At 34.5% G+C, this 13,472-nt stretch overlaps 1 protein-coding gene across 1 annotated transcript; it reads left to right on the forward strand.

Moving 5' to 3' along the window:
- Nucleotides 1-8,955: 8,955 nt before the first annotated feature.
- On the forward strand, nt 8,956-13,004 carry LOC133199217 (uncharacterized). Its single transcript, XM_061335057.1, has 2 exons — nt 8,956-9,406; nt 11,634-13,004. Exons 1-2 carry the CDS (start codon nt 9,019-9,021, stop codon nt 12,164-12,166), a joined length of 921 nt encoding a protein of 306 aa, XP_061191041.1. The 5' UTR covers nt 8,956-9,018; the 3' UTR covers nt 12,167-13,004.
- Nucleotides 13,005-13,472: the final 468 nt, after the last annotated feature.

Below are 13,472 nucleotides of genomic sequence, written 5' to 3' on the forward strand. Positions count from 1 at the left end.
AAATAGATTATACACATTTTGACATAAACTACAGATTTGTATCGTAGAAGAAGGTGGGATAGTTCAGAGTTTGGCGAGAAATTTGAGGTATGGAACATCATCAAAGGAAAAGGTTAATTTCCAAATTTTGATAGGTTTAACGCTATTATGAAGGATTCTAAACAATATGAAGTCGGGTTCTGCAGTAGAAGTAGTAGTAGTAGTGAGAAAAGTTGTAGTAGTGGCAGTATTAGTAGTATATTTTTATAAGTGACATAACCATATACCTTTGGAAGGTAAATTTAGACCCAAACTCGAGAGTAAAAGGCCAAAGAGTAATGTGGGTTTTAGCTTTCCAGTGTCTGTCGCGAAATGAAATCTCTATTTTTAAGGTCTCATCTAAATGATTCGAAACGTTCACTTCAATGCTGCCGAATGCCTGTCTAAAAACAAGACAAATTTCATTTCTTCACTTGACTACGGATTATTTCATTAGGAGGAAAGGGAAAGATTTCTACTACTAGGCTCCATATTCCGCACCTGATATTTCCTAAGAACCCTTTTAATGCCCTGTTCACAAATTTATATTGTTGAAATGAAATTTGAGATAAATCCCTCTTCCGTGTTGTCCACTTTGTCATTTAGGATGTTCATTTAGACACGGTGTAGGACGATATATGAGGATATGGAGATTATAAAAAAAACAGTATTTAAGCTCTAAAATCCATTTAAACAATACAAATCAGGAGCAGAGCAAACACGAAACTTGAAAACATAAGAGGTGGTATCAGGTGCAATGGAGGAAAAGCATCCACTGCCGATAGATCACAACCACCGTGTACTCCTTCTCATTATTGGGAAAAACGGAAAAATCATCAGACAATTCACTGTGAAAATAATTACCTAACAATTAGTATGAAAAATGAAAGACCGCATTCGACTTTATGATAGATTGTATTTGCTGACAAGGTCATTATATTGACCATAGAACTTGAAAAATGATGAGACTGTTGATATTTTTGTTTCATCAACTTGTTTGACAATAGCTAGCCTCGTTTTTGAAATTGTTCGTATGTAGAGCATGTTTTTGCGTATCGAATCAACTGAGAGATATAAACCCCATACGCAGGTGGTAAGGGTATAATGATACATAAATATGGATAGTTGGCGATTGAAAACGCGAAGTCAGACCGCTTATCATAAAGCTTGGGTGTTAGGTTACTATTCACGTCTTTCTCTAGTAAAATATCGAGATATGAAACAGATGTGGCATACTCTGTAGTATTTTTTATTTCAAGCTCACTGGGATATATCGAGTCGACATATGAATGGAAGTAACTATTATAAATTGATAATACGTCGACGATATATCTAACTGGCAAGCTGAAGGTCATAGCAAGTGGTTTTCTTCTTCTCATGTAAAGTTTTTGAATAAATTCTGTTTCATATGAATACAAAAATATATCTGCTAATAACGGGGCGCAATTGCTACCAATGGGAATTCCAACAGATTGTCGGAATACCTGGTCTCCAACAACTATGTAGAAATTGTGAATCAAAAACTCAAGCATATTTTTAATTCACCTTCAGAGTACTATGTGTACAATCAGAATATTGTTTTAACAAAAAAAAAATTGCAAAAGACCAATGACAAGGTAAGCTAAATTTACGAGTTCCATTTTTATTGAAAAAGCAGCTTAAAAGTTTAAGTATTCACGTCTCATTTACACCACTTCTTGAAAATTTTCTTGCACGGTACTAGTGAAGATTCTCCCTCACTGTTGTTAATTTTTTTCTTGAGGAGTAAAGAAAGAGGCTTGTTGGAACATTTACTTGAACCCGCTTGGTTTCTTTGTTTGAAAGGATTTTTTTTTGAAATTTAGGAATCCAGTATAGGTATAGTAATTCAAATTCATTTTGACTGTTGGGAATTTTAAAAATATGAAAAACTGACAACTGACTCTGTCAGCTCGGACCAGTACTGACTGATCCCGTGGATGGTTTTCATATTTCCCCCAATCGCGTAATCACTTTTAGATTTCATCATCCATCTGATACATTTAATCAATTCTGACAAAGTGTCAAGGTCTTCTTTTTCATGTTTGGCATATCGTCTGGCGTAATATTCCATAAAATTAACATTTATAAAATTAATTGAAAGATGGGGGTTCCCTAAATCTTGGCCCTTTTAAAATAAGTGACAATGTCGTTTATGGTTTTTCGTCCTTAGCTTGTCTTAATTATCACTAGAGAAAAGAAGATTGGGACTCGTGTTATATTAAGGATCCACAAAAGAAAAAGCCTAAACGATGCCAAAACTTTGTCTATGTTCCTAATTGTTATGACTTACACCCCTAAACCATTGTTACAGTTATCTAGAAATAATTAACCTAAACATTTTTGAAGAAGGAAATATTCTATGTATATTTTAGAAACTTAAAATAAAAAGATGGAGTAGCAAAATTAGTCACAAAATATGTCCCCTTTATCCACCATAATCAAATAGAAACGATATTCAAATTATTTCACATACTTTAAAAAAGTATTTGAAAAAAAAAATCATTCAAACATCTGGAAATTGATTTTTAGAATTTTCGTGACGATGTCAACTTTTTTCGTTGAAGTAATTTAAATTCTCTGTGCAGTTGAATTATGTACGAGAAATCTTATCAAAAATTTAATTGGTAGGAAGATGAGGTGTAATATTTTAGCTTCATTTCCTTTGATCTTTAGAAGACAAAGTGTTTCTATGAAATTCTGCTCCCCTCATGAATAGCTAAATACAAAATAAATAAGTTCTCTTTACGAAAAAAGATACATTTTATTCTTCCTCGTAGGCAGCTGGTTAATTGATTGGAACGCATAAACGTTATTGATTGTATCAATCATTACATCAAATCCTAATTCCAAGCCAAATTAAAAGCTATATTTACTGTAAAAAAGGAAACCAATTTCACATAAAATTCATTTACATTTATTAAAAGTTTAAATATTGATAAGACATCATATACTTTGAAAAAAAAATTTTCTCCCTCTCCTTTCGGCGAATTGGTTATTTTTTTATGATTTGTTTGTTTGTTGTTTAACTTCCCTCTCGAGATTTTTTCACTCATATGGAGACGTCACCACTTGCCGTTGGAGAACTGCAGATTTTGACCTATGCTCGGCACTCAGGGCCATTGAGCAGTGAGAGATCTTTTTCGTGCCAGCACCTACTGCGACACGGGACCTCGGTTTATAGGGTCTCATCCGAAGGACCGGTCTCCGCGTCCCACAGTGGGATCTGAACCCGCAACGTAAGGATCAACTCCTTACTCCGCGACTCTGGAGCAGACGCTCTACCACTGCGCCACGCGGGCGACAATTTTTTTAAGGGCTTATGCTGTAAAAATGATGAGATGATAAAACACAAATCGGTGAAGAGGTTAAAAAAACCCCACTGACCTTTGGGTGTGACCCTACCTAGGAGAAGTAAACATCCCCATTCGACCGATTACACATTATGTTTTGATCAGGAAGACGGAATTACCCGTAGACAAATTCGATATAAAAACAAACATCTAACAATGGGTATAAATATGTCAGACAAAATACGAGCAATGATCGATTGTATTGGCTAAAAAAATATTATAACCACCATAGAATTTAAAGAAAAAAATATTCGATTCATAAGATTATTGAATTAGCAATATTAAGAGTAAAATACCACTGGGTTTCCTATTTATTAACGATTCATAAAAAAACAAAATATTCCCAAAATTAAGGTCCTTATACAGTTATATTTTCTTCATGTCAAAATTAATTGTTTTAATTTTCCTTTTTATTCAGTACGTTTAAAAAATATCGTGTTTTCATAACGTAATTTTCCGTTTTATCGTTTTTTTTTTTTTTTATTATGTTTTCATTAAGATATGTTCAAATCATTTTGTAATCAAATAACACACTTGCATTCAGATATCTCTATAATGAAAATTTTTGTTATCACAGTTTTGTTGTTTTTGTTACATTTTATCCTTAATATTTCAGTTGTTAAAAACGCTATTTGATATTTATGTCACAGTATCAGCGACACAAATATCAGACAAAACATTAAAAATTTATAAAGGACTTTTTTTATACTAGACAAAAACATTTTTATACTTGGCAAAATCATTCCTTCAAAATACACATTAATTCATTATGCAAAAATAAAGGGCAAATGTTTACCATTTCTTGAGGATTCGGACAATTTTGGCTGAAATTTTCTAATAATGCTAAATATTATCATATTGCTATGCCTGAATTTTTTTAGTTCTCGGAGTTAAATGATATGTTGATTTTAAATCGTGCTTATAGCACATCAAAGACATAATGATGTAAATTTCTCCAAAGAAGTAAACACTAGTAAATTTAACTTCATAGCATAATTTATATATTAAGATTACCTTACTTCAGTATGAATACTTTACTGGACAGAGGCACTTTCCCCTATAATTTGCCTCTAGATATCACAAGGGTCTTCTTTAAGTCATTGAAAGTTATATAAAACTTGAGAAAAAAGATCAAGGTAGAAAAGTTATCATGTGGAAACCATTTTTGCATTGTATGAATTTCTAACTTTCGCCTTTGACATTTAGACCTGAACATATTCATTTTAAGTCTTCAGGAGTTATGATAATTAACTTTATTGATAAAAGAATAAAAAAGAACGAAAGTTGTTTTCTGGAAATTATTTCATGCAATATATATATTTTTGACCTTGATCTTTGACCTCTTGGCTTGAAATCGATAAGGATTTTCTTTTGGCCATTGAGAGATGTGATTTAAAATTTCATTGCAAGTTTTCAAAGACTTTTAAAGATATAATAAATATGCATGACCCTCACCAGGTATTTAGTGTATCAGTTACGTAACGATCGTGATTCATTATTTCACGAAAGCAGCATCAATTTTCAGGTTAAGGAATACTTCATTTATCTATATTGTCAAAAAATGGACACATCTCGTGTATACTCTTGCGAAAAAGACGATTAAACGGGGTATCTCCATGCTCAAATTGTCATTCTTAAACCCACAACGCTATGGAATAAATTCAATACACTCTTTAAATATTTATTAAATACTGTAAAATCATATATTTTCGGGGGGTCAAATTTTCGAGGATTGAGGTAAAAATATTACTTTGATGAGAGGCTTTAATTTTGTGGCTGAAGAAGATTCACGATACAGTTATATAGACTGAGCATTTCGTAGGGGTTTCGTCATACCACTAAATCAACTAAACCCCCATTAAAATTAGGGATTTCATAGCAATGGCATAAAACAAAGGCTATGCATTAGAATCAATGGCCGATTTATCAAAAATTCTGTTTAATAATAAATTGGTTTTTCACTGTTAAATAAATTTTGATCCACCTATCAGCGCACATAATATGCTTGAAAGTTCTCTAACATGATTCTTATCGAAAACTTCACTGCGATCAGCTACTTGTTTACATCTTGATTCGTGGTACTTAGCTATAGACAAAAATGAATACAATGCTGTATTTTAAGTTTGGGTTTAGTTCTATACTTTTAACTGTTATAATTGCAAATTATTTCGATAGGGGTCTGTTCTAGACCAAAAGGAAATTATGATATATAATTTCATTGAAAAAGTTCATGGACTTCTTGAGATATTGTCCAGAAACAAAATGTTACACACAGACAAAATTACAATCTGAAGATGTTACACACAGACAAAATAACAGTGTGAAGAACAGAAGGACGGACAAACGGAAATACCCAAATTAATATTCTCAACTTTCAGTGAAAGCAGGGACAAAAAAGTTTGAATTTAGGGCTACTGTGGAATCATCATTGTTCGTGGGGGATCAATGTTCGTGGATTTCGTGGGTAACCCTTACCCACGAATTTACATCCCCACGAACAATTATTTTGTCAACGTACTGATTAATTAAATCTACCAAATAAACGAGCTGCCCACAAAATTACATCCCCCACGAACCAATAAAATTTTGCTTGCCCACGAACATTGACCCCCACGAATTTAAATGATTCCACAGTAACCTTTTACTTACTTCTTCTTAAATAGCGAAAATACTGTTAAAATGGTCAGTTTTGAAATTTAGAAATAAAGAATATAGAGAAAAACGAACAGAAACCAAGGTCAAAAGTTCATGGAAATATACAAAGGGGAACAGAGCAAACACGGGCGTCCAAAAGCATCAGAGTTGGGATGGGGTGCCATGGAGGAGTAAGCATCCCCTGTGGACCGGTCACATCAGCCATGTTGTCTTGGTCATGGTCAGGCAAACGAAAAAATCCCTAGACAATTTAGTGTGTATTGATAATGGCCTATCAGTTAGTATGAAAACGTTGGTCAGCATTCGACTAAATAATAGATTACATTTGCTGAAAAGGTCATTGTATCGACCAGAGAACATGCGAAATGTTGACTTCAAACGAGATTGTTAGTATCCTTGTTTCATCAACGTGTTTGTTAATTGATTCCTCCGTTATAAAATTCTTCGTACGCAGAGCATGCCCTAGAGTATCAACTGGGAGACATTAACTCCATGTGCAGGTGATAAGGGTTTATTGCTACATAAATAAGTCATCACGTTTATCATTAAGTTTTTTTTTTGTTTTGTTTTGTTTTTTTGCTTTTTTTTTGTTTTTTTTTTGTTTTTTTGTTTTTGTTTTTGTTTTTTTTTTGTTTCTTGTTTTTTTTAAGCTATCATTGTCGTCTCTTTCTGGAAAAATATCCAAATATGAAACAGATTTATCAGACATTTTGGTATCTTTTATTTCAAGTCCACTGGGATATATCGAGTCGACATATGAATGGAAGTAACTACTGTGAATTGATAATATGTCGCCCATATATCTATATGTCAAGTTGAAAGCCACAGCATATGTTTTCCTCTTATCATGTAGAAGTTTGAATAAATTCTACTTCATATGAATATATATCATTTATGACAGTAAATAGTTTTATGCTGACGAATGACTTAATATTGCAAGTTGTGTTTCATATTTGTGTTATGTTCAACATATATATTTGTTCATATAGTAATTTAGTTGTAATGGTAAGCCCTTACAAGGGCCTCCCCACTGGGAGCCTCAGGGTCATTGCGGCAATCTGATTGGTTGAGAGTTAGCGTTGCTTTGTACGATTTGTGAAAGAAAAGTAGACATATTTTGTAAGAGGAGGCTGAGAGAGATTTAAAAAAAAAAGATTTTATCTGTGTTTACGGCGGAATCCCTAAATAATATCTTAAGGATCCATTTGTTATTTTGAAAGGTAAAGAACATTGTATCTATTTCCAGTTATACGCGTTCGCCACACGATTTCAGGCTAGTACACAAAGTTCATGTTTGTTTACTAACGATGTAGCTTTGCATGAGGAATGAGTACGCCAAAACATTATGTCTAAGAAGGTCTTGATCATCGGTCACAGTTTTATTAGGAGATTACAGTGGACTTTGTGGCGATCTGAGGACATAAAACAAAATTTTGGACTTGATCTGGATCAATGTGTTGTGAGGCTGTGCGGTCTCAGCGGGGGCTCTCTGGACAGACTTCAAAGGGACGCTAACGTCTATTCGGAGATACAGTCGTTTCGGCCATGTGTTATCATTGCGCAAATTGGTGGAAATGATATTTGTAGTGCGGAGATGAAACCAGAAGTGTTTGTGTGTGATTTGATAGAGTGGGTAGAAGCTTTGTTGAAGCAGTTTACTTTTCTTGACAGTGTTTTTATTTGTGAAGTCTTCATTCGCACCCGTCCAAGACGCATAGATGCACAGACTTATGAAAGAAGCGTACCATTATTAATCAGATGCTAAAGGACATGTGTGAAGTACATGGTTCTATTATGTACTGGAAACATCTTAGACTCATGCACAGCCCATTGCAGATTATTAGCAATGATGGGGTACATTTATCCAGAATTGGGAATAAAAAGCATTACAGAAGTTTACGACTGGCAATTATGCATGCTGTTCGTCACCTGGCAAAAAATTAACAGGGATGTATATTTCCAATTTCTGTTATGGTTCTCCTCCTCTTTATAAACTTGTATAATGGGTGTATGTGTTTATATAATTGGAAGTGATTATTCAAAAAAAAAAAAAAAAAAAAAAAAAAAAAGATGAATTTGGTAACTTTGAAATAACATTTAGACCAGTTTGTTTATAAACCTGGCCTTCGGTAAATGATATTCGCCATTAAAATTGGGAACCTTATATTTATCTTACAATTGCCATTTGTTTTATTTATTCGGCCTCACATTGGCTTTATTATAAATGTAGCCAAGCCCTTTAGCTTTAACCTCAAATTAAGAGGTTTGCCTGGTAATTTGGTTCGGTAATACCACTTTATTAGTAGCCAGGTATTTTGGTTTGAACTGAATAGCATTATGCTAACCATGTATTTTGGTCAGCATCATCAACCTTAAAAGCCATATATTTTGGCTTTAAACTAATATTGACCTGATAGGCCATGTATTTTGGTTATTACATTATACCAACATCATAAGCCATGTATTTTGGTCTATAGCCATATCAACCTTATAAGCCATGTACTTTGGTTTAGTATCATATCAACTTTAAAAGCCATATACTTTGGTTCATAATCGTATCAACCTATAAACCATGTATTTGGTTTATTATATTATCAACACTTTATGCCATGTATTTGGTCTATTATATTATCAACTTTTAAGCCATGTATTTTGGTTTATTATATTATCAAATTTCTAAGCCATGTATTTTGGTTTATTATATTATTAACTTTTTAAGCCATGTATTTTGGTTTATTATATTATTAACTTTATAAGCCATGTACTTTGGTTTATTATCATATCAATTAACCTGATAAGCTATGTAATGACCATGAATTTTGTATAACGGTACCATATGAGCATCGATTTTATCTTGCCAAATACATAGCTGTAATGCTTTGCTTCTTGCATTTCAAACAGTATAAATTATGCGTATATATGGGGTATGATTTCAGCCATGTATTTTGGCATGATATAAATCAAGGGTCATTTCATGGCCTGTGGCATACTAGTAACTTTAGATATATTTTTTACAGTCTTATTTGGAAGCTGCAAAATGAGGAAGGCCCAAAGAACAAAGGACAAGGAGGAAAGGCCTGCAAAGAGGAGAAAAACAGGGACAGAAGAAAGCCAAATGGTACTTGACATAACTCAAAATGTGACTGTGACTGTCCTTGCGGAGCTTCAAAAAGCAGGTATTTTGCTGAAGACTCCTACCACTGACTCTACTTCTCTGAGTGACAATGCCAAATCTACTTCCACAGAAACACTGCCAGGAAAAACAACAGCATCAAACGCCACAAAGGAAACCGCATCTAAGGAGACTCCGATAGAGCAACCCCAAGAGGATGTTGTAGAACTACCTGCCTCATCAATCCCAGGTTCATATAGGAATTCTGTAATTTCAGATAGTTTTGATAATGACATGTACAAACCACTAGGCAGGCCCTTATACACCAAGGTATCTACGAAAATCATAGAAAAAATTTGTGCTAATGAATTCATTGAAATGTCAGATGTGCTAGATCCCCCTTCTGATTTAGAGTTTTTAGATTTTCACCTAGCGGTAAAAAACAAAGGAAGAGTAGGTCTGAGTGCGGGTAAGAAGAAGAAGTTTCTTACCATTGAAACTTGGACTGATGCTTTTAGTATTTATGCATCAGTCCTCAGACACTTTAACAAAACTGAGGTTAATCTACATGAGGATTTAGCCATTTACATGGATTTGATCAGGTCGTTGCAAAAAAGATGGGGGGGGGGGGACTGGTACCACTATGATATCAATTTCAGAAAGGCTAAGCAGGCGGACAATACCTTGTCCTGGAGACAAATAGATCAAGTGCTCTACATTAGGGCCCTTGTGAAAAAACTGGGAGGTTCCCAAGGTAGTGTAGGTTCTTTTCGGAAGCAGCCCTTTCGTGAGTACTGCTTCAGGTTCAATGAAGGAAAATCATGCCACTCGGAATGCAAATTCCCTCACATCTGTGCAGCTTGCTACAAAGACCACCCAAAATCCCAATGTTGGAAAAATAATGACAGAGCAAATTACAACAAAAGACAAACATACACAAAACCTAGCTCTTCACAATCAGCCGAGAAAAAAGATTAACTATCTTCCCACCCCCATCAAAATCCACAGATTAGAACATTATTTAGAAGGGTATGACAATAATAAAGCACAGTACTTGATAAATGGTTTCAAAAATGGTTTCAGTCTAGAATTTACAGGGGAAAGGGGGCATCAATTCAGTCCTAACCTCAAATCTGCATTAGAACATCCTAACGTTGTTTCTGATAAAATTTCCAAGGAATTAAGTGCTGGTCGCATCAAGGGTCCTTTAATTTTAGTCAACCACCCTTTACTAATATGAAAATTTCCCCCTTAGGTATTGTTCCTAAGAAAGTGCCGAATCAGCATCGAATGATACACCATTTATCTTATCCTAATAGAAAAGAAGGCTCAGTAAATGCGGGAATATCTGATGAGGCAGCAGCTGTTCATTATTCTGGAATTAGTGAGGCTATTTCACATATCAAGGCTATTGGTGAGGGTGCTTTTTGTTGTAAAACAGACAAAAGATCAGCTTTTCGCATTTTACCTGTTTCCCCGAATGATTATGAGTTATTAGGTTTTCATTGGGAAGGCAATTATTTTTATGACAGATGTTTACCAATGGGTTGTCGCACTAGCTGCAAAATTTTTGAAGAGTTTAGTACTGCCATTGGGTGGATTGTAGTCCACAAGTTAGGTGTTGCAGCTGTTGTTCACATTTTAGATGATTTTCTTTTTATTGAAAAGTCCAAGACTTTAGCATTGGAAAAATTTAAAGAATTTCTTGAAATATGTGGAGATATAGGCATTCCGTTAGCTGCAGATAAAACTGTTCTTCCTACTCAGGTCATTGAATTTGTTGGTATAACAATTGACATTAGACTTAAGGAGACCCGTTTGCCAAGTGACAAAATTGAAAAATGTATAGGCTTGTTGTCTAAGTTTCAAAACATAGAAAAATGTAAGGTAAAAGAAATGCAGTCACTTATAGGAGTTTTGAACTTTGCTTGCTCAGTCATACTACCAGGGAGGGCCTTTTTAAGACGTATGATAAATTTGCTATTAGGTGTTTCAGAAGAGCAAAAATTCTTAACAGTGCATAAAGAGTATAAGGAAGATATGGCTATGTGGCTTGCATTTCTTAGGAGTTATAATGGCAAAACTATGTTTTTAGAAGAACAATTTTTATCAAGTAACTCCATGAAGTTGTTTACTGATGCAGCGAAATCCAAAGGTTTTTCAGGAATTTACAATTCAAGATGGTTTTTTGGTTCTTTCCCAGAGCAATGGAGAAATTTAAATATCATGACACTAGAATTCTATCCAATTGTGCTAGCAGTGTGTATGTGGGGAGATTTGTTGGCAAATCACTCTTATTTTTTACGGACAATGAAGCATTAGTTTCTGTCATCAATAAACAGTCAAGTAAGGACAATAGGGTCATGCAGATGGTTAGACATCTTGTGCTCACGTGTTTGAAACATAATATCAATTTCCACGCTAAGCATATACCGGGCAAGAATAATGTTCTAGCAGATAGTCTTTCTCTGTTGCAGGTAAAAGAGTTTCTACATTTGGCACCAGATGCACGAAAAGAGCCGTCAGCAATTCCGGAAGAACTGATGCCAAACAACTTTTGGACAACATTGCAAAATTGGCCTCAGCTGCATTAGCCCCTTCTACAAAACTTACTTACAAAAGAGCATGGACAACATTTGATACTTTCTGTGTGTCCTTTAAGATACCCAACACTGTTCCATTGAGTGTAACTACAGTTGCTCTTTTTGTGTCATATTTGTTTCAAGAAACCTTCTCTCCCAGAACAATTTCAACATATTTGTCTGCAATAGCTTATGTTCATAAGATGTTGAACTTTGAAGATCCAACTCTTTCATTTTTCATTCAAAAGCTAGTGGCAGGGTCTTATCGACTAGGCAATACATTTGATATTCGTTTACCTATTACGACGAATATACTGAATCGTCTTCTTGACATTATCCCAGACGTTATTAACAATAAGTATACACAACATTGTTCAAAGCATTATTTTTGTTTGCATTTTCATCATTTGCTAGAACAGGAGAGCTGATATGTGCGGCCCCAGAAAAAGCTAGTGATGTAGTACAATTAGCAGATGTAACAATTTCCTCCGTTAAAGGTAAAATTACTGCTATACATGTGTGTTTCAAAAAATTCAAACATAACTTTGATGGTGTACCAAAGGTCATCTCCTTTGCTCATGGTGATTGTAAAATTTCAGCTATATCAGCAACCACTGATTATTTGAAAGTTAGACCTAATTGTCAAGGCCCAATGTTTGTTTCCAATACAGGATCATCAATCCTGCGTACCACTTTTGACAGAACTTTGCAGAGTTGCTTACGCCTTTGTAATTTGGATAGTACACGTTATAAAGGCCATAGTTTTCGTATCGGGGCTGCTACTGTAGCAGCAGAGAAAGGCCTATCTGATGCCCAAATTAGGTCAATGGGTAGGTGGCATTCAAATGCTTTCTTAAAGTATATCCGCTCTAATTTGTAAGGATTACCACAAATTGTACCATGACAATGAGTTTTCCCCTGCTTACCCATATATATATAACCTGTTTTACTAAAATGCCAAGTTACCTGCTTGGGCTGGTAGCTTTCATTTATTTCATCTGTTAGAAGATTATTCTGTTTCCTGTAGGGTATGGAACCAGTTTTTCATTTTTGTTGCCTGACATTTGTGATCTGAAAGTTGCTTGCTGGGGCCAGCAACTTTCCTTGTTTGGAACATGAAAGACTATAAAACATCACAATTCCCCCATTTTAAGTTAACTGTATAATGACTTGTTACTTGCTTGGGGCTAGTAACTTAATGTATATAATACCTCAGTGCACAGTTTTTGTTTTCTTCCTTAGAGTTTACCTGATCTAGTCATTAGTCAAAACTTCCTTCTAGTCATTAGTAAGAATTTGAAGGAAGATTTAGGACAGATTATTTGATTGCTTGTGATATCCTTTGCGTTTGAGCATAACCGGTTGAGACCTTGTTTCATGTCCCTGCGTGGCTTCTGGTGGGGTAGTTTCAGCAAATCTCCTCAACTTTTTGAGCCTTTGGACCTCACCTTCTGCCACTTACAATGATTTTTCTTGTCATGTCTGTTTCCATACAAATATTTTGGAATATTGTAATTTTGATGTATTATACCACTTCTTGTGTTTGCAATTGGTTAAAGTTACCAAACTTCTAATATACATGTTTGTAAGTTTAGACTTGTACATTTTGCTAATGCATGTAATTTTTACTTGGTCTCAAACAGGTGTTTGCTTGTCAAATTCTGGTTTTTGTATATACTACCTTGAAATCTATCAAGCCTTAATAAACAACAATTTCAAAGCATACATGTGTTA

This window comes from Saccostrea echinata, unplaced genomic scaffold, assembly GCF_033153115.1.
Source record: "Saccostrea echinata isolate AGI-Se365-2 ecotype Australia unplaced genomic scaffold, CSIRO_AGI_Sech_v1 ptg000033l, whole genome shotgun sequence".
Classification (NCBI taxonomy): domain Eukaryota; kingdom Metazoa; phylum Mollusca; class Bivalvia; order Ostreida; family Ostreidae; genus Saccostrea; species Saccostrea echinata.

Coding starts and splice junctions, on each gene's coding strand:
- LOC133199217 (XM_061335057.1), top strand. CDS start 9,019: ATGGCCTGTGGCATACTAGTAACTTTAGATATATTTTTTACAGTCTTA. Junction 9,407..11,633: donor ACCTGCCTCATCAATCCCAG/GTTCATATAGGA, acceptor TCTCTGTTGCAG/GTAAAAGAGTTTCTACATTT.